The following is a 23,693-nucleotide window of genomic DNA, read 5'->3' as shown; positions in this document are numbered from 1 at the left end:
GAAGTGGGGCAGTCTTGTGGGATCTTGCACTAACTCCAGTCAGTAAGTATCAGAACTGCTTGTTATGGAAAGCCCACACATCTGATGTCACAACTGCTGTGAGTGGTATTAGGAGTATGAGAGTAAAGGAAAGCAAGGAGTTTTTCAGGTACAGGTCTTCTCCTGGGAAGAGCCAACCAGAAGACAGAGAGTGACATAGTCCATGAATATCAGTTTTATGGAGCCCAGAGCAGAAAGAAGAAAAGTCTGGAGCTGAGGAAGAACATCCCACCCAGTGTGCAAGGAGACAGAGCTGGAGGGTGGAAGCTCTGGGGCTGAAGCAAATAGCATTCTGTACACCCAAACCAGCCTTGTTTTCATCCTCCCATGAGGTTGTCAACAGCAAGGCCACTGAGTTACAGCTTGAGGACCAACTAGAGGCCAAAAATATGAGATACCAGATTGTCCATGTACTGTTCTTCACAGCAACCAATGTTATTACTAGTAACGATTGTAATTAGCGACTAAGGACACAGGTGGCTCAAACACTGATCCTTGTGGCCCAGGCACTATGCCAGGAGCTTTAGCCTTTCCCTTTATATTCTTCTCAACAACGGTGTAGGCATTTATTTCCATTTTTCAAATGAGAAAGCTAAGGCCGGAGGAGTTAATTAATCTCTATCTACCTTAAATAGCAAATAAAAAGAAAAGAGAGACTGGAGCCAGAGCTGTTGGGCTCTACAGCCTGTTCTCTTTCCTCCGAAATCCAGAGAGCAAACTGTGGGGACAATTACCTTTAATGGGAGAATGGACAGCTGAGGCTTCTGCCTGGACAGTAAGTTCTCAGTCCGAGTCATCTCTAGTTCTTCAATATTTCTCTCCTGGTCTTGTATATGTGATGAAAAACTTCCCTGGTGCCTATTGCTCAGGTTGCCTGTAGAGAGGACCCCAGAATTCTTCCCCTCTCTTGGGGTAATTCCACAAATACCTATAAAAACAAGCCAAGAAGAATTCAACTGTTTGGAAAGCTGGCATTTCAGTGGCATCTCTTTGTGGGGTGCAGTATTTTCCTCCAATGACAGAAAGACCTTTTATAACTACTGGAAACAATATGAATTTAACACCTCATGAAGGACGATGGATTTATAATAAAGAAAGGGAAGATCCTGGGTGTGATTTAGAAAGCTAAACAGAGCTTTGTGACACAACTATGAAACACAGTAGTAACAGAGAGTTAATAATGCCAGCTGCCTTTTATTAAGCTTTTGCCATGCAATGGGCATCACACACACACACACACACACACACACACACACACACACACACACCTTTCCATCTCTTCAGCATATGTACCAGAAAGGTTTTATTCCAGTTTAAATATGAGAAAACAACATCAAAATGGTTAATTAACTGTCCCAAGATCCCCCAACCAACACATGGTGGTGCTCTTAAAGGTAGCCTCTTCCATAGACCCTGCCGAGCACTCATATAATCACCATGCAATCCAAAGAACAACATGTCAGGTCCTTTGGGTGGGACTTGATAATAACCAGATGATGGACTCCCTGTGGGTGAAGGTTGGGCCACTGATTCCTAAAAGCCTCATTTCTGACCCTTGACTTGTCACAGAACAGAAAAAAGATCATGAGGTTGAGAATCAAAAGGTAAAATCTCAGGCAAGGTACTCAATTCTGGACCTCGATTTCCTTATACCCTAAAACAGATAATGTCAGCTAACTTGTAAAGTTGGTGAGGCTTATAAGTTATATATGGGGACTTCATATATGGAGAGAAATAAAGATAAATTATAGCTTAGTACATGGTAGAACCTCAATAAATGTATTGACTATTAATATGTTAATATTAGCTGCTCCACAAATATATGTGGGAAGAAGGTATACTAGTTAGATTTTCTTTAGATCTGAAAATAAAAACATTCTACTTTTGATACAGACTCATTAGCACCCAGGGAAGTACCCAAACCCACATGTCGAGTGAACTTAGTTTACCGAATTAGATTTGAAGCTATTCAAACCTAAATGTATTCAGTAGAGAATGGTGGGGCCACCAGTAATGCCTTATTCCTGGCCATTTCATTCACAGATTCTGCTGCCACTGTCCTTCTGCTAATGTTTTAAGCATCTGTTTGTTTTCTTTCACCCTTCCATGAGAAACTGATTGAATTAAAAAGTCAAGCTATGTAACTTGTGTCCTTGAAATACAAGCTAGGAGACCTTCTGTGAGTAATTAAAACTCAATCTATTGTACACAGTGATGGCTGTCCATGATAGGAATGTTATATCTTGTCCCTAACCTCCAATCTGTACCACCTTCCCCAACGGCAGCCAAAACAGGTAGAAATTCATGGCAGTCAAGCCTCTGTTCATGATGACCCATCTAGCCTTGCCATGGAAAGATCTTCCTCCAGCAGTGGTGACAGCCGTGTAAAGAAGCCCAGTTGTGACACTACCAACCAGTGACTGGGAACCTGTGGTGAGAGGACATGTAATCCACAGGTATTGTGGTTATAGGCATTGTCTAAAATTCTAAAATGAGACTGTAGTTTGAGTCTTCCAGACTTTGGGTAGTAATTTTTGACACCCACCCATCACAGCAATCCATCCTTGAACAATACAATTGATCCCAGCTCAGCTTCATTATGTTTCCTGACCAAAAAAAAAAAAAAAAAAAAAAAAAAGGATGATTTGATTACTCCTTTCAGTTTGACCCCTATGCAAACTATGGAGGGAAGAGCTAAAACATTGTAGGAAAAACTGTGACAATGCTGGAAAATTTAATAGACACAGTGAGCTGGGGCTGGTATTGTGGAAGTGCTGAGGCAAGCCCCTCGGTCAGCTCCAACCACAGGATGAATGGCGCATGGCTGAGATCTCAGCTTTGCTACCTCCCATCCCTCATGGCTTCTGGACCAGCAGCAGCTGCATGACCTGGGAGAGCTATCTGGTGATGGTGCATAGATGTGCAAAAGTGAAAGAGCGTGCATGGTTTTTGGAGGGTGATGCAAATGGGATACCTACATTAAGGACTTGGAAAATGCTAGCTGGTGTGATGTGAAATTGTACAATGATCCTGAGGTTTGAGGAAGAAACCCATGAGCCTGGATTTTCAGGCAGCCTGCTGTTAAATCACAGAATCATGCATCCAAAAAGCAGCAGTGGTCCCAGGTAACTTGGAGGGAAGGGAACCACCCCCTATTGCCACCATCAATTCCCAAACCTGTCCCAAATAAACATAATAATATTATTCTTTGACATAGGCAATTGTTGCTCTCTCATACTTACTTAAAGGATAAATAAAACCATCTTTTAAAAAAATCCCTAGTCTTAACCAACTAAGACACCATGCTCACTATGCAAGTTCAGCTTAAAGAACAGTTCCTAGTTTCCTTCTCACCTGACTGCCAAACCGAAGCCCCAACTATGTAGGATTCTGGAGTAGCCACTTTCGATAAGGACTTGGGTAACAAAAAGAATGTCTTCTCTGTCATGCAAGAAGAGTAAATGGAAAAATACACAATGGCTGTATCAGTCATGTCTAATAAAGAACTAGGGCAGACAGCTCTAGCTCAGCAGGACAAAGTAGAACCCATTCTGCCCCAGCAATTGCAGAGCTTATTGATTTTTCCACTTCATCACTTCTTTGCAAGCCACTACCAGTAGGAAAGCAATGCAAAAGAATTTCATGAACTCAAATATCCACTACCTCATGGTAAAAAATGTATCCCTAAAAACAAAGAACATTCTCCAGTTCCTGAAAGCAGGTAAAGACATACCTTTTAACTGAGAAATGATTAATTCTATGTTGTCAAGAGAATTCTGAATCATTCTAACAGCCATGTCAAACGTGAAGCCCTCCAGACTGATGTGATTCAAGGCTAGTATCTGTCCCCCTGGAAAAATAAAGCATCTCAATAATACCATCAAAGAAATAAGAAAGAGCAGTTCCTTAAAGTTGCATCTCTAGCAGTTTAAAAAGACATACCTGGTTTGATCTTTTTAGCCTTTTCAGCCGGTCCTCCAGGTATAATAGAGGATATAAAGATGCCAGGGTCAACTTTTCCCACACTTTCTCCCTCATTAATGACAAAACCTGTAATCCAATGATATTTTGAAAAATGATACTTAATGATTTTGCAGCTCAGAAGGGTTAGGTTAGTTGCTTGAGATCATACAACTACCAAGTGGCATCACTGATATTTGTACTTAGATCTTCTGACCCTCAAACAGCTCTTTCTACTATGCTGAGACAGATGGAGAAAAGTGGATTGCCCTGTTAGCAAGCACAGCTAAAGGTAGGAACACAGCCCATCGATGTGCACTAGATTTGCTCCAGTAGGTAATCAGAGATAGGAAAAAGATAATTTTCATCATGTACTTTGTCTCCTCGGTGTCTTATTTCTTATGTGATTTTAAGGGTCTTCGAATGTTGTAAAGAGTAAGAGGTAAACAAGATTGACTATTCCTCCCCATTTCTAAGAATCTAAATATACTAGATAAAAGGTTGTTACATGATATTAGAGGGAAAAGTCCTTTTCTACCTTATACTCAGATTCTTATAATATGCACCCCAAAAACCTAATCAGGCCTAAAAGGAAAACTTTGACCTCAAAGCCCCACTGCTCTTTAGGGATACTTAAAGGATGGAAAAAGCAGAAGTGATCACTGAAAAGGCAGATTGGGAAAGGAGAAGCAGAGAAGTGGGCATAGAAAAGTCAAAAAGGAAGCTGGCACACACCTCCCCTTGCCCCAGAGGGAGAGACCGGGTCTCACCTGCCAGGAACTCTCTTACCAAAACCACAGTGTGGATCACGGTTCAGTGTCACATGCACTATTTCTCGATCCAATTCAGCTGTGAAACTCTTTCTCTTCTTTTGTGACCCTAGAAATAAAAACAGAGCTCCACACTATGTTTTTACCCCAAACTAATACAACAGAAGTGAATGGGGCATCATACATGTTCTCAGGCCTGTGTTTGTATGTGTGTGCACTTACACACACACACACACACACACACACACACACACTATTGGGAATGCATCACTGAACACATACTTCTCATGAGCTCACTGGGTCAGTGTTGGCTCAGCAAGTATACAGGTAAGGGTAGGGTGAGATACAGTGCTGGTTTCTGTACAACTCACTACACCTATTTTTTTTTCTACATTGGTTTTAGGACAAAACAGAATTTAAACAGGGATGTACTTGCTGTCAATGAAAACTAAAACTAAAATTAAGCACAGGAACAGCAAAGCCTTCCCCTTCTCAGTATCTAATAATCAGGGAGTGATATATTCCCCCCTCTAGTATAGGTGCCATGCAGATCTTTTCCCAGTTTGGGTCCTAGAGGAGACCCAAAGCAGAGCCTTAAGATTGTTTCAGGCAAACTGACATTCTAGGGTAGGTGCTCTAATGCCAATCACAGAGCATGTGGAAAAATTACTAAATGGTGACCCACAGCAATTCCTCCACCAGGGATCATGGCAAAACTTGGCAAACAGTTCACAGTAAAGAGCCTCTGGTGGGTGTTTACTCCAGATCCAATCCCCAGACTTAATGCTCAGCAAGTTTTAGTTTTTCTCTACTTCTTAAATGTCTTTGTCTTTACATTCCATTAGGAAACTTGCCTAGAGGATTAGAAGAGAGGGGAATGCCTACCTTGAATATGTTTTCTGGTGATTACTGGGAGATTATATTCTGGGCATGCAAGAAGAGTTATAACCAAAATGGATAATGAATTTTTCTAACCACACCACTGCACAGTAACTAGTCCTTGTGCTGAACCAGATCACTGAGAATCTTCACCAACACTATCACATTTCAGGTTCACACACCCAGCCCTAGCCAAAGGTAGATTGCAAGTGCTCTTCACAATCAAAAGTAGTTTTGAAAATAATTTTTAAAAGTGAAAAGATTATAAACATTACTGGAAAAGCAAATAGAAGTGGTGGCAAAGATTTAAAGCAAGTATTACATGTAAGGTTTCCTTTAACCCAAACCTGGTCTATGGCTTACTGTACCACCTGGCCCATACCTGTGCACATACTCTGAACAGGCTGCCCAGAGAAAGGGCCACAAGTAATTGGTGTCTGGATCAAACAGATGTTCTCCAGCTGCTCCTGGCCAGTACTGGGGCTGTGAGAAAAGCAACAAGATGAAATAAGATGCCCTTAAGAGGCAAGTTCCTGGAATCTCTGAGTATGGATGGTGGCATGGGAAAGATAGCCCTGTGCCTGATGAGCCAGCGGATCTATACACAGACCTCGACAAGGGCTGATTTGGTTAAAAGGAATGCACCAAAAAGAATGAGTTTGGGGTCTTTCTTTCTTAGAAGGGACCATAAAGTAACTCGGGTCTCCTATGAACCTCCCACTATCTCTCCTTTGGGTTGTATTTGCAGCCCTTCAAAACCTCCATTTCTTTAACCATTATATAGTAATAATATTCCTATCCCCCAGGCTTATGATGGCACCAAAATGAAGTAGTAAGTCTAGAGCACTGACACTTTTAGAAGTTCTGATTTTTAATTGTTTGCTTTTGCTTTTAGCTGGGCCAGAGATGCTCCAGCGCTCCCACCTATAAGTCTTCTGAGAGCTCCACACAGTAGCTTATCTGCTTGATTCTTGCAGGCATTTGGGTTGGCTATCCCCTGATTTTACCAACCTAAGAACAAAAATCTTTCATGAAGGTATTCAAATGGCCTTTGCTGAACCAGCATTCTAATAAACAAAGAATATTCAAGGCCTTAGAAGAATAATAAATTAAATGGGAATCCACTCCAAAGGTCAGCTCTGCATGAGATAAGCTGCATTCAGGAGTGAGAAAAGTAGAGTGAGAAGGAAGAAGAGATGCAAAACCACAGGTGCTCAGTGCCCTGGAACAAACCCAGAACTGAGCCTCTAGAAAGGCCAACTGCCTTAACATATCCTGCTGCCCTTCTTCACCTAAACTGGCCCCAGCTTCAGTGAGCCCACACCGACCCCACTGCTTTAGGCAGCTGGACCCAGGGGAGAATGCTGGTGCATTCAGCTTCCTACGGAGCCTCTCGCTGTATCCTTGGATTGGTAATGCCAGGTGTTCTCAGCACTGAACCTGCTCCTGTTCAGAGTGGCAAGAACTAGAAAGAGAAGAACAGTAGAGATGGTGGAGAGAAGGTGGGTGCAGAAGCAAAGTGAGAATACAGAGTCATTTTTCAGAGATTAGGAATGAGGACTCATTATGACTTAGGGAGTAACCTCATGACTGTGCTTTTCAGCAAGTTCAGCCCACATTGACTGAGAACCTAAGTGTCAGGCCTTGGGCTGGCAAAGTACCAAGAATAAAGAGAAATAGACATGGTCCCTGCCTTCTGGGAGCTCCCAGCTGGCATTCTAATTCTAAGGGGCGCTGAGTAAACAACTGCACAGGAAAGACTCTGAACAAACAAATTACTACTAACAAAATCAAATTAATAATCAAAAAACTCCCAACAAACAAAAGTCCCAGGGAAGATGGCTTCATGGGTGAATTTTACCAAACATTCAAAGAATTAATATCTACACTTCTCAAACTCTTCCAAAAAATTCCAGAGGAGGGATGGCCCTCAAGCTCATTTTATGAAGCTAGCATTATATTGATTACAAAATCAGACAAAGACATCATTAAAAAAAGAAAATTTAGGACAATTAGGACAATGTCTCTGATGAGAAGGTGAGTGTAGAGCTGAGCAAAGTGCCCTGGGAGAGGCATTGGCGGAGCACTCCCGAGTTGAAAGGAAGGAGATATCCCAGTAGTACTGGAGGGCCAAGAAAGGCACTTGGGTGGGCCTTTGGAGAAAATAAAAGACTTTTCTGTCCCAGGTATTTATGGCCCATGTGATCTGGGCCACATACACGAATCTACTGTTTAAAAAGAATAAGGACCAGCATTTACTGCCAGTCAGGAAAGGACGAACACTGTATGATTCCATTCATAGGAGGTGCATAAAAGTAGTCAAATCTATAGAGACAGAAACTAGAAGAGTTGTTCTCAGGGGTTCAGGAGGGAGAAATGGGGAATTATTTAATGGATATAGTTTTAATTTTGTAAGACGAAAAGAATTCTGGAGATTGGTTGCCCAACAATGCGAATATACTTAATACTACTAAACTGTAAATTTAAAAATAGTTAAAATGGGAAATTTTATGTTATATGTTTTACCACAATTAAAGTAAGCTTTTAAAAATGCAAACCTGAAAAAAATAAAAAGCCATTTAACTAAAAGCCTCCACACATGGGCCTCAGAGCTGAGGAAAAAGCAGGTGCATTGCTGTTGTCTAGAAGTTCGCTGTTTAACAAGACAGCAGATAAATGCTTGTGGATGTTAGGGTGGAGGGCATGTGAGGGGGCTGCTCTAAATGGAGCCAGAGACACAAGGAGCCGCCCCTTTCCTGGGGCAGTTGGGCAAGGCTTCACAGGAAATATGATATGAAGCAGTGGCTGGCTTCTTAGTAGAGAAAGGCAGGATAGGGGTTGTACATCAGGCCTGGCATCCTATGGCATCCTTATTCTAAGGAGTGCTGAGTAAACAACTGCTCAGGAAAGGCTCTGCAGATAGAGCCCCATCATTTCCATGTAAATGCCTGCATGCAGTACCACCCTTCCCGTTTCTGGCTACAGACCATCCAGTTACATGCCCTGGCCTCTAAACCAGTAGCATGACCCACTCCTGCCCACAAAGTCCCTATGCTTTCACCGTTGTGAGCATAATGAGGCAGATATGTGTCTGTCCTGCTCACTGATGACTCCTCAGCACCTAGCCCAGGAAGCACATAGCAGGTGCTCAACTAACTTTTCTAGAGGGACTAACTCCTCTTACTCAAGGCATTCCCACACATCTCTCCTCCCTCTTACCATGTCCACATCTTACTGGTATAACAACCCCCATGCACCCCTCCGTGATCCCCTTGAAAATTACCTCACCTTCAGGGGAGCCATAATACTGCTGTATCTGTGCCTGTCTTAAACATTAAACTCCATTCTTTCCTCCCTAAGAGGGTTTGTGTTCCTATACTCTCCCCTAAAGACAAGGGGAAGGTCACCAATATTGAGACACTCACTCCAGACTCAGCCCATGTTCAGCATTTTATAATACCATTTAATTCCCACAGTCACCCAGTTGGGTGGGTATTGCTGTTATCATCACTAGATAAATGAGGAAACTGAAACACAGGTGCTCAAGATCACAGAGCAGTAGCCAGCTGAGCAGGTATTGGTAATGGATTTTAAGACTCTGGGCTCATTCCAGAACCCTATCTGAAGGGGATCCACAGCAGAAGCATCTTTATACCAGCCACAGCAGAAACGCTAAACGTCTCATCCATGGCAGAAATCAATGGAGCCGAGTGAATGTCAACCCTTGGCCCATGCCAGACTTCAACCACAACAATGGTAGCCAGTTCCATGTGAGCTCAGGCTCAGCTTATGCTGACAAATGTCCTACCTCAAATTCAGTCCTCCTTCTGCCCTAGAGCTTCTTGTATATCTTGGTGTTCCCCGCCTCTACTGCTCCTACCTTGCCCAAAAATATAGGAGAGTTAATACCTCCCAGACAGCCTTCCACCAGAGGAGGGTGGGAGCAGTGCATATGCATCTACCTTCCTGCCCTTCAGATGAACAATTCTGGAGGCCTGTATAGCTATTGGAATTGAGCCCTAGCTGCCCACAACAACTACGTGGATGACACTGCTCCCTTTTCCTGACCTTCCCTTCTTCCTTGTCTCACTCTCCATGTTCCCTCCTGCTTCCTGGCAACGTTTCTGCAATCACCACCTGCATCCAAGTCACTGTCTGAGGTCGTGTTTCTGGATCACCTCTAGGTGACCAAAGACCCTAGAACTCCCTTTTCATGTAAGAGATACTAATAACCTCTGAAGTGAGGTAGTAAGGATTATGAAAATTTGGCATTTATAAACTAAAATTAGAGTAGTACCAGATTTTACTGAAGATGATAATTCAGCTTTCTATTGAGAAGGGTGGTTTCCATGTAATGACTCAAAGCCTCTGCTGTGCTTGCCCACTGGCAGGTCATTGAGAACCCCACTGTCCCCGGGAAGGATATTTTGCAGTCAACATATTCTCAAGGTGGCCTTGAGCCAGTCACAGCTTCTTTAGGCTTTTAAACTATAAAGTCCTATTAAGTACCATTACTTTGAGTGACAGATGAAAGAAGACCATAAATTCTTTGACACTCCTACTTAAAGAGGTAGAATCTGTTTCTGCTACTTTGAATCTACAGTGATGTGTGACTACTTGACCAATACAGTATGGCAGAAGTGATGCTGTGCCAACTCCGGACCCAGCATTTAAGAAGACTAGCAACCACACCTTGAGCCCTTGGAGCCCTCAGCTACAATGTAGGAGCCTGGCTACCTTGCTGGAGGCAACACATGGAGAGGGCCTGAGATAGCACAAAGAGTAAGAGGAAGCCAGCTGAGCTCACCTTCTCAGCCATCCCCCAACCAGGGGCAGGGCGTGTGAGTACAGCTGTCTTGGAGTCTCCAGAGAAGTCCTGCTGAGTACCATCAAGTGACCCCAGTCAACACCACATAAAGCAAAAGAATCAGCCAACCAAACCCTGCTTAAATTTCTAATACAGAAAATTGTGAAATAGAATAACAAAATGGTGATTGTTTTCAATCACTGTGCTTTGGGGTGGTTTGTTACAAAGCAATAAATACACCAACAGTTTTGTTTCATCATTATTGATTTAGTTTGCAGTGCATTGGTGATACATATTTGCATCAATAGAATTTGAGGCAATAATTTCTAAGAATTGCTTTAAGATATATATAGATATAGATATATAGATAGATATAGTTATAGGTGATATAGATATATACATCGAAGTTTAGATGAATCATCTATACCCTCTTGCTGAAGCAGATGTATTACCCCCAAAAAAAGCTCCTTCAGCAACTTTTGTCGGTCATGTGTTGCCTGTGAATCTCTGCTATTTATATAACTTGCTATGTAGTGCAATCCAACTTCTAGGCTATTTTTAAATGCATGGATCCTTGTGTTATAATACCAGGTTGTGTTTATAAGCATGTTATATCAAATTGCAAATTAAATTACAATCAACCCATCAATAGAGAAAGTAGCATAGTGTAGAGGTTAGGAGTAATGGCCTCCAGGGCCAGCTGTGTGTGTTCAAATCCCTATAGAATTGAAAAAAACAGAAACTACTCCAAAGGGTTTGAGGGTTAGTTGATATATACAAGTGCTTAGAACAGGCTCATGATAAGACCAAATAGGCTTATTGCAACTTGTGTATTTTGTCCTCTTCAATTTCATATGGTCACCTAGTTCTTTCTCTACCAAAAGATAGAGCAATGTAGTAGAGAGATGGGATGCCTGTCTTATAATGTTCAGCATGGACTTCTCCCATAGCTGGTATTCAGGAAATCTCTGTGGAATTAGTTGGTAGGTATCCAACAAATGTATACTTCCCTTACACATCTGACATTCTTTAAACAATTTCTTTAGGAACAGTACATGGTGGCTTGGACCCAGAGGACAGATGTGTCAAGTCTACCTGCCACTGATTGCTAGTGCGCCAGTCTCCCTGCAGGTATCCATGGTGAAATTGTCCGATGATGTGCACAGCAGGCCTCCTACAGTGTCCTCCTGCCTGGGTGCGAAGAGAACATTTTCTGAGCACGACAATCTCTGAATCCAGGTGAGAGGCTTGGACTGGGCCAGGTATGCATGACTCAAATTGACCATTTGCACACACTTATTATAGTCTGAAATTTGGGAGAAAAAGATAAACATAAATACATACAAGAATGATTCTGGCTCCATCACTCTTGTAGCCACAATATACCCCAGGCCCCAGATTCTGTTCTCTTTTCTTTTTCTGCTCTTTTTTTTTTCTCATGTGAACTTGTGGTTCTTGTGATTAGCCTTGAGAATGACAAGTCTTCCTAATTATCACTCACTAATAAAAGAAATCTCAGAGACATAAAAAAAGAGAGAGAGAGAGACAAGATGCTCGCCCTCCGCCTGTAGCTGACAGACCTCTGAGCCAAGGTTCTGATGGGTGCTAACCCAATAGCATTCACAGAAATGTGACCACACCAGCAGAGCCTTGTATAAAATTAACTGCCGCCAACCATTCTGCTCATTGCCTTTACAAAACTGTCCTAGCAAACACTGTTGTAACAAATGGATCTTCAAATTGCCTAAACTCCCGAATTAGGCTCTGCCCTGTGGAATACAATCTTTGATCTCTCCATAGTTTAGTTCCCTGGTAATAATATTTAAATTAAGATTGGATTTTATGAAATATAAACACATATTAGCTGTGTTAAGCCTCCTAGCTTTGACACTTCTCTTCCTCCCTTCATGCAAAAAGATGTAACAAATGATTCTAATGAAGTCCCTAACTTGAGACCATGGATGCGAATGACTCTCACCACTTCACTATTTGTTATTTTTACGAAATTGGGATTTAATAGATAGATCCTGTAATTTAACTAGGCTTTATACAAAGCCCAGTTTGTATTCTGAAAACGGAAAATGATGACTGTATCTGTCTATCTGCTCCCTGCTAAAACTGAGGAGGAAAGAGTGCTCAGGTACATGGTGCCTATGTGGCTTGAGTGAGTGCGTGTGTGCGTGTGTGCGTGTGTGTGTGCAAAGTCTAGTGAAATGCCTCTGTTGTGAGGGTGTCCGTGGGCATTTGTTTCCTCAAGCAGAGCCCCCGCTCTTTCCCTACAACGGAGTCTGATTCATTGCCAGGGACCAAACCACTGAAACAGATAGCCTTTAAAAAATGTCACTTGAGAACTTTCTGTATCTGTGAGGTATTTGATATCATTACTCACATACAGTGGGCAAGAAGCAATAGAGAAATATAAGCAATTTAAATATGAGCTGGAGCTTTTGCACAAATTGCATAGTATCTTACTCCAGAGCTTGGACCTATTCAGACACATAGCAATAACAATGGTAAGATCAACACCAACTCATATTTGCTGAATGCTTATTATGTGCCAGACACAATGGTAAGCACATTATGCATTGTATCATTTATTCCTTACAATAACGCTGTGGAGTGGATATTATTATGCCCATTTTATAGATGAGGAAGCATGAGGCTAGGAGAGAGTTAATAATTTGCCGAAGGTCTCAGGGCTGGTAAGCGGTGGAGCAGGACTCACACTCAAGTAAACTGACCCCATAGGCCACACCAAAAAGATTGATATGCCAAGGACAAAGAAACAAAATCAGAGGCACAGGAGATTCATCTGAGGCAAGCCTAGCCTTATGACTCCAGGGCCCAAAGGGACAGTGAGCTTAGGCTTAATCGTGGTGATTATTAATACCCATAGTGGCACATTCTAGAGAGAGATGATGATGACAGAGTCTCAGGTCAGAGAGGATTTTAGTGGGTTTGAAGGATACCTTTGCATGGAGGTTGAGGGTAAAAGAGGAAAAGACTGTCCCCTAGGACAAGGGGACTCATGGAAGGTAGCAGAGGAGGGAAAGCACCAGTTGGCTCTAGGCAGAGCTGTCCCTAGCAAGAAGCCAGAGAGCATCAGGGCACTGAGGAGGAAGCCCTGTTAACAGCACAGGGGCCACATAAGGTTGGGGAATAAGAGCACAGATGTCACACACTTAGCATCAGGCACTCAGCACAAAGCGGGGACCAGTGGGGCTGATAGATGATGTGTTATGATTATTAGGCCTCAGCTTAATGAGGTTTGACCAGCTAGACAAGCAGTAAAGGAAGAATCGATTGGTAGGTAGGAGAGCCAAGAGTTGATAACCTTTCAGGAATGGAAGAAAGCATTGCAAAGAATGTCCCCAAGCCACTGACTGATGTGCCAGGAAGAATGGATGGTTTCTGATCACTGGCCGTGGGTGACTTACAGCATAACCATGGCACCAGGGAAGTAGCTGATGAATGTCCAAATTGGTCTGTATGGCAGTTGTTGTAGTCTAGGTTAGTTACAGTGTTTCAAGGGCACAGGAGCCATCCAGAACCAAGGCCCATGAGAGAAAGGGAAAGAGAACCAGGGCAAGACCCTAGGCAGTCCACTGCAGATCTGTGGAATCTCACAGCCACATGCTTATGCCAGGGCAAAAGCAGCCCTACAGCCCTACTGCCCATCTGAAGAGGCTGAAAAAAAGGCTTGCGGGCCCTGCTCTTCAGTGCTGACAGATCCTGCCTAATTTAGTCCTGAAATTATGCACTTGTGAAAACTGTGATTTTTCTCTCTCCTCAGGGAACTAAATATAACTAAAGTTATATGCACATTGAGACAATTCACAGAAGAATAACTAATATACATTTGGAAAATGCTTAACTTCTCAATAATCAAAGAAATGCCAAATGAAAAGTCATTGAAAAATCATTTTTACCTGTCAAATTGGCAAAGATAAACATGATAATATCTATTCAGGCAAGGATTCAGTGAAACAAGCAGGATGATACTGGGCATGGAACCAACACTGAGGAAAATAGTAAGGATCTTAAAAATGTCCCAGCCTTTGTACCCAAAAATTATACTTCCAAGATCTAGCTTTAAGATATTACAGAGTTCAGGAAAAAAAAAATTCTCTTTCAATGATGTTTATTGCAATATTACTTAGAATATTAGAGAATGAAAAGCAAGTTCAAATCAAAACAGGAGAATGACACTAATCATCCATTCATTCAAAAAAAAAAAACCTGCTTTGACTACCTCCGTTTTGATACATCTCTGTTCTATGCTGGAACTATGAAACTAGTGTGATACTGTCCTTTTCCTGTAGACTGAAAGCAGAAGGATGCACAAATAAAAGGGGCACAGTATTACAGGTGAAAGGATGGAGTCTGCACAAAAAAATAAGAGTGAACTTTAAAGGAGGCTGTCCTTGAACTCATTCTTGAAGAATTGGGCTTATTTTGGTATTCTGAGCCTGGAAGAAAACAGGAACAGTTTTGCAGGTTGAGCACAAGGGCCATGCTGAGCACAAAGGCCCCAGACGTGGGACATCTTTGTATGTTCAGCAGTCTGCAAGCCAGCCTGCGGTGTAGCTGGAGAGCAAGAGTGGAAGAGTCACAGCAGGAACTAAGTCAGAATTGGAGCCAGATGGGAAGAGTCTGATATGCTATCCTAAAAAGTCTGGGCTTGTCCATATAAACAACAGAGAGCCACTGGCAATTTTTCCGTTTCAAAGAGCATAATTAGATTGGTCCTTTTGTCATGTTGAAAGTAGAGAGTAAAATGGGTTTGGGGAGACACAACTCCCAGCAGCAAACCCATTTGAAAGCACATGGTGACAGGTGGGGTGGGAAGAGAGGGTACAGGTCCAGACTCTGCCAGTTTCTTGCAAGGTGGGTATGTGGACTAAGATGAACAAGGCGTAGATTGTGGTAGAGGGATACGTGTGGGAGGACGAGGTCAACTGTGGACATATACTGAGTTTGAGGACTATATGGGGCCATTGGATGAAGATGTTAGGTTCTCAGCTGGATGCAATCTTTGAAAATGGTATCTGTGGGGAGAGTTTCTAATATGAAGAAATTTTTTAAAATTTTTAATTTTTCTCAGAGGACATACAAATATCCAACAAGTACATGAAAAGATACTCAACATCACTAATTATCAGAGAAATGTTAATCAAAGCTACAATGAGATATTACCTCACATGTGTTAGAATGGCTATTATCAAAAAGACAAAAGATAACAAGAACTGATGAAGATGTGAGCAAAAGGGAACCCCTGTGCCCTATTAATGGGACTATAAATTGGTATAGCAACTATAGAAAAAAGCATGGAGTTTCCTCAAAAAATTAAAAAAAGAACTACCATGTAATTCAGAAATCCACTTCTGGGTACATACCTGAAGAAAATAAAAGCAGGCTATCGAAGAAATAGCTGCACTCCCATGTTCACTGCAGCATTATTCACAAGTGGATTGTGAATAATAACGAAGATATGAAAACAACCTAAATGTCCATCAAGAGATGAATGAAAACAGAAAATTTGGTTATATGCACAATGGAATATTAGCCATAAAAAAAGAAAATCATGACATTCGAGACAACATAGATGTAACTTGAAGGCATTATGCTAAGTGAAAAAAATCAGGCAGAAAAAAACAAATATTGTATGTTCTCATTTATACATGGAATTTAAAGAAGCTAAACTCATAGATACATAGTGTAGAATGATGACTGCCAGGGATGGAAGGTGGATAAAATATTGGTCAAGAATACAACAGCTATAAGATGAGTAAGTTAAATAAGTTCTGCAGATCTAATGTACAACATGGTGACTATAATTAATAGTAGCACGTTATATACTTGAAAGTTGTTAAGAGAGTAGCTCTTAGAGGGAGGGAAAAAAATGGCATAGATAATAGAGACTCCGTTCATTCTTCTGGTGACCAAATCAAGTTGTGATGGAAACAAGGAGCAATCAGCAAGGAAAAATTACCTGGGTTCTAGACGAACAAGCCATACAACTAGGGAGAAATACAAGAAATCACCCTGCAATGGCAGAAGGTAGGATGGAGCGAGGACTCGGTCTTGCCTGGTCTTGAGCAGCTGAGTGAGACGGAGGCTGCAGCAGCTGCAGAAGCCCCTTAAAGGGACTGCATCAACAAAGAAATTTTTGCAGCAAGGAACCTGTTCACCCTGAGTACCAGTGCTGATTTGGCTGTGGGCAGGGGGCACCAGGGACTAACGGGGAGACATTGTCTGAGTGAGGGCCAAGGTGAGACTCGCTCTGTATCCTTTGTTCCCTATTGAGTCCTCCCCCATCCCAGTGCATGGACACAGCACTGACACAGCTGCATCATCATCAACTGGATAACAGAAGTCGCTCAGTCCAGAGGATTCCCTGAAACCCCGCATCCCCAAACTTGCAGCCCCACCAAGGCCATATCCAGGTATATCTTCAGCAAGTTAGGTGCTCGTTGCTGAGCAACACCTGGACTCACACTGGAGGCAGCTGACCTCAGTTTCTGGTATGGCCTTTTGAGGCAAATATAAGCACAACATCTGCGGAATGTTTGCTGAATCTTAACAGGTGGCCCTGGAGGAGTAGAGGCTTGGGGTAAATTTGGCCTATAGCTGAACCCCTCCTCAGGACTGTGCCACTGAACATCTACTTAACAAATCCACACTAATAAAACCAGGAGACTTAGGAGCTTTGCTTAGTACATAGAAACAGACACAAAAAGGCAGCCAAATGGGAAGACAAAGAAGTAGAAACCATATGAGAGAACAGAACAGAGATCCAGAAATAATGGAGTCAAGATGTAGAGTTCAAAACACTGGTTACAAAGATGCTCAATGAAATTTTGGGAAGTGTAAAGAACTTCAACAAAGAGAAAAAAACACCTAAAAATAAAAATGGAAATTATAAAAGGGAACCAGTCTGAAATGGAAAATACATTATGTGAGTGAGTATATTAAATGGAATAAACAAAGGAATAAACAAAGTGAATAAAAAAAAGGATCAAATGCCTTATCTAAAGGATGAGAAAGCCAAGGACATGCAATCAGAATGGCAAGAGATAAAATGCCAAGACTAAAAAATAATTTAAGGAGAATATGGGACACCATTAAGGCTCCTAATATCCGTCTGATCAGCATAATGGAAGAAAATCAAGATGCTGAACAGCTGTTTGAAGAAATAGTGATTGAAAACTTCCCTAATCTGGTGAAGGAAATGGACATAAAACCCCAGGAAGGTCAGAGAATTCCAAAAATCAGAGATCCAAAGACACCCTCATCAAGACACATCATAATTTAAATGCCAAAGGTTAAATACAAAGAAAGAATCTTAAAAGCAGCAAGAGAAAGATAGTTACCTATAAGGGAACACGCATAAGATTGACGGCTTATTTCTCAAAAGAAACTGCAAGACAGAAGAGCTTGGCAAAAAATATTTGACAGGATGAAGACCCAAGATCTACAGCCAATAATACTTTATCCAGCAAAGCTATCATTTAGAGTTGAAGGACATGATAGAGAGCTTCCCAGACAAAAATAAGCTAAAGGAATTTATCACCACTAAGCTAGTATTACAAGAAATGTTGGAGGGACTTCTTTAAGAAGGAAAAACATGTATCAAAAACAGGAATGAAAAATGGTAACAACTACATTCCTATCAATAAGTATTTTAAATGGGAAAGAATTAAGTGCTCCAACCAAAAGATAGAGTGGCTGAATGGATAAGAAAACAAAATCCTACATAGGCTGCCTACAAAAGACTCAATTCACATTAAAAGACACAAACAGACTAAAAAGCAGGAGATGGAAAAAGATATTGCCTTGATGGACCTAGAAGGTATTTAAGTCAGAAAGGGAAAGATAAACACTATATGATTTCACTTAAATGCGGAAGCTAAGTAATAAAAAGAACAAACTAATCAAAAACAGGCTCACAAATATAGTGGACAATTTGGTGATAGACAGAGGGGAGAGAAGTTTGGGGGGCTAGGAGAATGAGGTGAAGACTTAAAGAAGTACAAATTAGTAGTTCATGGATGGTCACGGGGATAGGGAGCATGGCATAGGGAATGCAATTAGTATTAATACATTGGCTAGGTGAAGGATCAGGGAAGGGAAGGAGCAATTGGAGGGATTGTTTTATGAACTATATAGATGTCTAACCAATATACTGTATATTCAAAACTAATTAAAATAAATAAATTTTGAAAAAGAGAGAGTAGCTCTTAAATATTATCACCACAAAAAAAATTATGCAAGGGAATGGAAGTGTTAACTACCTTGTTGTGGTAATGATTTTGCAATATGTACATGTATCAAGTCATCACACTGTACACCTTAAACTTAATGTATTTTATGTCAGTAATACTTCAATAAATCTAGAGGAAAATAAAATAAAATAGCTTCAACCCTGATGAGAGAGAGAGAGAGAGAGAGAGAGAGAGAGAGAGAGAAAGAGAGTCTAAAATAATTCTTTTAATGAAAATATTAGGTTTCTGAAAAACTCCTAAGATATAGAATTTGCAGCTTGAGAAAACAGTATATTGTGAGCAAAATAGTCTGAGAAGGACAAGTGAGCCCCTGGAGTCTTTATAAATATTTTATGTTCACTGATAACAGGCAATAAAAGCAATACTGATGATGTTTCACACTGTATCTCAGCAATAGCAGGTAAGATATAATTAATTTGCATTAATTATCTGCAGCTCCCTGGAAACACCCTGGAATGGCCACACCATGATTTCCATTAAATATTTATATATTTATTTGATTTTGCTGCAAATAATATGCCATCTTTATTTCATGTTTGGTCCTGTATCCAAAGGCTCAACAATTTTGTTTTCCAGTTGATCCCTTATCCCAGGACACCAGGACCCGATGATACAGCTCCCACGTGAATTGGCTGGCACTGAACAAAATCCCCACAAGCAGGAGCTGCCATTACTACTCACACTAAGCAATGAATGCTGGATGTGGAGCTAGAAACATCACACACTCTAAACTACTGGAGCACAGTTCAAACCTATCAGATGGCCAGTGTGCTCAACTGAGGATACTGAGGCTCAGAGAGAGCAAGCGAGTGTCTAAAGTCACACAGCTAATAAGCGGCATTGTTCTGAGTCTCTTGGACTCCTGAAGTGATATTCCAAGCCAAGGTTCTCAAACTTTCATGTACATCTGAATCATCTGGGTTCTTTTTCAAATGCAGATTCTAATTCAGTAGATCTGAGGTAGGGGCCTGAGGTTCTGTAATGCTAGCAAGTTCCCAGGTGACGTGCATGCAAAGACCACTTTATAAATATGAAGGGTGAAACCTCTATATTATATCTCTCCCTTTTATAACTGGATTTAAAAAAATAATAATTAGAGATCAACAGCTAATGTGATGTATCCAGCACTCAAAGCCATATCTCTTCAGATTGAGGACACAGTGTTCACTCACCAGATGCAACTCGGGGAGCGTTCATCTGAGCATTAAAGCCATGCTGGGCAGAGCAGAGGCCCAGTAAATATTTACAGGTGTTAGCCGAATCTGTGACAAATATGTGCTTTTTCCCAGTGATGCTGCTTGTGATGGTAAACTTCTTTCGCTAAAGGAAGCAAACACAAACTTAAACATATTGCTTGTCTTTACTAATTAAAGCATTACTGTCCAGAGAATAATCAAATATTGGGCTTCAGTTCAATATCAAGATTCTAGGTATCAAAGTGTTTGGCACATGTTGTCAGACTATGACACAATATTTTATCTCACATTGATAGTAAGAGGAAAATCTCTCTCATTTTTTCTTCATTCACAAATCAAATGTTTATCAGGCAATTGCTATCTCCTAAATAGTGTGCTAGGTGAAAATATGAAATGAGTCAGGTACACCTTTGGCCCTCAGCAAAAAAGATCATAATCCTCAGCACGCATTTTGAAGACCATTAAATATACAAATAGTTTTCATTGTACAAACAAAATCTTAGCTATCAGGACTATAGAGAAGACAAAAGCACCATACGTATTCTCATATTGTTTGCTATCATGAGCCAGGCTCTATTCGAAGTGCTTTCTGGGTATTAATTCATTTCCTCCTAATGAGAATGAGAGAAGTCCTAATATTATTCTTATGATGAAAATGAAGGAACAGACCACCACGTGTCAGAATGCAGCAGGGATTGAGGTCACATCAGCAAGAAACACTTCCCACATTTATACCTTCAAGGCCCACATACAAAGTGATATTTGTACATCTTACTAGAATAAACTGGAAAGAATGATCTACACAGGGTTATCTATATGGAGATTTGTGGAATAAATTCATAACTTTTTGCAATATCTAATTCTAATAAGAACAGTAAAACACAAATAGATAACATTAAATATAAATTTACATACAACTTCCAAATTAAATCTGTATTCTAGATATTCTAGACATTTTCTTAAGAAACTTGAACTTGCACCTATAAAGATAACTTTATACATGTAGGGTTTATGCTTGAAAAGGCTCCCTGAAACTCCTGATCCTCTTTATTGCTGATCCATTTTAATTCACATTAGTCACCATTTCTAAGAAATTCATGTACACAAGCCAGATACTAACAAAAGGCAGATTACACTACATTGCTTTTCTTTTTAGAAACTCCTTTTTCCCATTAGCCTAATTTTAGATTTCCCATTAGCCTAAACTCCATTAATGGATCATTTTATCCACACTTTCCAAAGTTGAATATTTGCCTGGAATCTACCTACTTTGTCAGTATACATTCATATGTTTTCATACAGTCTTGACATTTCATATTAAATTCACTCAGGTATTGAAAATTTTTAGATAAGCCATTTTTAAAAAATGTAATAGCTATTCTTTAACAAATCTGAAAAGAATCATTGTCACACATATATGTGCTCATACATGCATGCATACAAACATACCCCAATCTTTCTTTTCTTTATAAACTCTCAGTAAAACTCTCTTTTGGGACATCAATTCTCTAAGGTATTAAAAACCAGCAAGAATATAATTATGATCCCATTTCTTAGGATAAAGCTAAAAAACAGTCTTGACTGTAGTGGTTCAGATTTTTTTCCCATCTCGATAACATCATTTAATGGAAAATTCATATATGTAAGCAAATTTTAATATGGATGAGCTGCTCTGTGAATGAGATGATGTATAACTTGAATCTCAGGGTTTTCAGCACAAACATGGAGAACTTATTTACACCTCTGTGGTTGCAGCACAAGCATACTTGGTGCTTCTGTAATGTCATAATTGTTTCAAAGCATTTGTTACTATTTCAAATATTTCATCCCCAGCAGTTTTATTGCTGTTGCTGCTTATTCACACTCCAGTTTGTTTGGTTGCTTTGATATGTCTTTGCAGAGCAATGATATTCTTCCAGGCAGAGACAGATTTGCCATGAAGCTAATGAAGCTGAAGCTCCAGGGCCCTCACTTGCATAGGCCACTTCCTGGGAGGGACCTTGGCAGTGTCTTCACATTTTAACTTGGAAAATAAGATGCTTTTACCACAATCAGTTAACACCACTGACTCTTCGTTCCACTCCAGCTCATTCACACTTTCCTCACCATAGGTGGTAGTACATGGCATGGACACAGAGCCCACTAAGGAAAAGCTGAGATGGGAATACATTCAGTGTAGATTTAGTGGGATTTATTTGTGTGGTTTGCAGTCTCTTCTACAATGATTTCTTGCCATTCATCCCAGAATACTCCTTCCATTGGGCCAATTCACCCAAGTCTCAGCCTAAAGATATTGGGCCAGTAGCCATGTGCCCCACCATACTCAACACCAGAAGTATATGGGGTAAGTGCTGGAGGGAAACAGGTTTGAAGTATAGAAAGCCAGAGGCCAGTCTGCAGGAAATTTTTTCAACTGTCAAAAACAAAAAACTAATTTAGCTCTTAAAACATCCAATCAAATGGAAGTTCTATCCTATCAGGGATATAATTTATATAACTGTATATACTACGTTATCAATATACCACACAATATTTTTCTTTTCTTGATGGTGATCACATGAAAAATTTATTAGATTTCTTGGGTTTGTAACACAGAAACTTGTCCCAGCACTACAAAGAGTAAACATGTCTCTGTGCAAGGCTGCTTGTTTTATGCATCAATAATAGAAGCAATCTTTAATCAACCATACTAGAAGAAAGACTAAATCATATTTCCATTTTCTCTAGGGAAAATGATATCACAAAAATGTCACCATATAAAAGCATAATAAGAGTGTATGCCAACAAAGATTTGAAAAGATAAAAAGAATTATCAGAGAGTTAATAAAAATATTTTTTCTTTTCTCATTCTAAAGGAATATCCACTTTCATACCCTAGTTCGTATTTGGAAATTTGTATTTTTTTTTCTGAAAGAGAGCCCTACACAGCATGTATTCTCCACTACTTTTCTCTCCAGACATTTTAGCTATTGCTAATAACCAAGAACAGTTACTAATATGTGTATGTTCATCATTCTACAGCCAACACTTTCTCAATTGAATAATCTTCTGCATTGGTGTTGTCTCTCACAGACAGGCTGTCAACACACCTACAAATTATATTCTTTGAAAAGGGCATTTTTCTCTATTTTCTTTGCTAATTTCCTGCAGGCTGGTAAGATAAATAATCTGAAATTGTTTAAAACATTTGCCTTTTGCTATTAATTAAGCAAATTTCAAACCAGCTTCCTGAGCTCATTTTCCTATTGTTCACAGAGTTCCACATTTTGTGTTTGCACAAGCACGAAAAGTTCACGTCATTTTCTGTATAAGGTGCTTGGTTTGTAGCAAGCAGCTGGTGACATTACTTCATGTGATGACTTTACCATGAAAAAAAATACATTCAAGCTGAGAAAGAGAATGGTCATCAGGTCATGGAAATCCTAATTAGTGGCAAGGTTTTCTTAAGCTATGAAGTTGTCTTGTGAACCTCATGACTTTCCAGCTTTAATCAAGAAATCATCCTTGGTTGTGGGGAAAGTAAATATCTGTAAAAACTAAACCAACTTAAATATATTTATTTAAAGAATTGTTAAACTTCATGACTTCAAAAATTCTATTTTTCAAAATTACTTTTTAAGGTTAGCTACATTTTTACAAATGTTTTAAAACAAACTACATTGAAAATTTTGAACAATTAAAGATGAGTTAAAGAAAATAGGGAATCCAATAGTATTGGATTATTCAATAATTAAATTCTTCAAATAATCTTTCAATT

The 23,693-nt window shown here is 40.2% G+C and overlaps 1 protein-coding gene across 1 annotated transcript in view; it reads right to left on the bottom strand.

Moving 5' to 3' along the window:
• FRMPD2 (FERM and PDZ domain containing 2) overlaps positions 1 to 23,693 on the bottom strand; it is an 89,787-nt gene that overhangs the window by 20,766 nt on the left and 45,328 nt on the right. Inside the window, exons 15-21 of the mRNA XM_016142783.2 lie at positions 19,923 to 20,060; positions 11,551 to 11,813; positions 6,017 to 6,131; positions 4,789 to 4,867; positions 3,982 to 4,089; positions 3,773 to 3,889; positions 774 to 967 (exon numbers count right to left, since the gene is read on the bottom strand). Of these exons, the coding sequence (XP_015998269.2) occupies positions 774 to 967; positions 3,773 to 3,889; positions 3,982 to 4,089; positions 4,789 to 4,867; positions 6,017 to 6,131; positions 11,551 to 11,813; positions 19,923 to 20,060 (1,014 nt within the window). The remainder of the gene's footprint in view (positions 1 to 773; positions 968 to 3,772; positions 3,890 to 3,981; positions 4,090 to 4,788; positions 4,868 to 6,016; positions 6,132 to 11,550; positions 11,814 to 19,922; positions 20,061 to 23,693) is intronic.

This window comes from Rousettus aegyptiacus, unplaced genomic scaffold (assembly GCF_014176215.1).
Source record: "Rousettus aegyptiacus isolate mRouAeg1 unplaced genomic scaffold, mRouAeg1.p scaffold_m13_p_6, whole genome shotgun sequence".
NCBI classification, from domain to species: Eukaryota; Metazoa; Chordata; class Mammalia; order Chiroptera; family Pteropodidae; genus Rousettus; species Rousettus aegyptiacus.
This window is presented reverse-complemented; position numbering and strand designations above follow the sequence as displayed.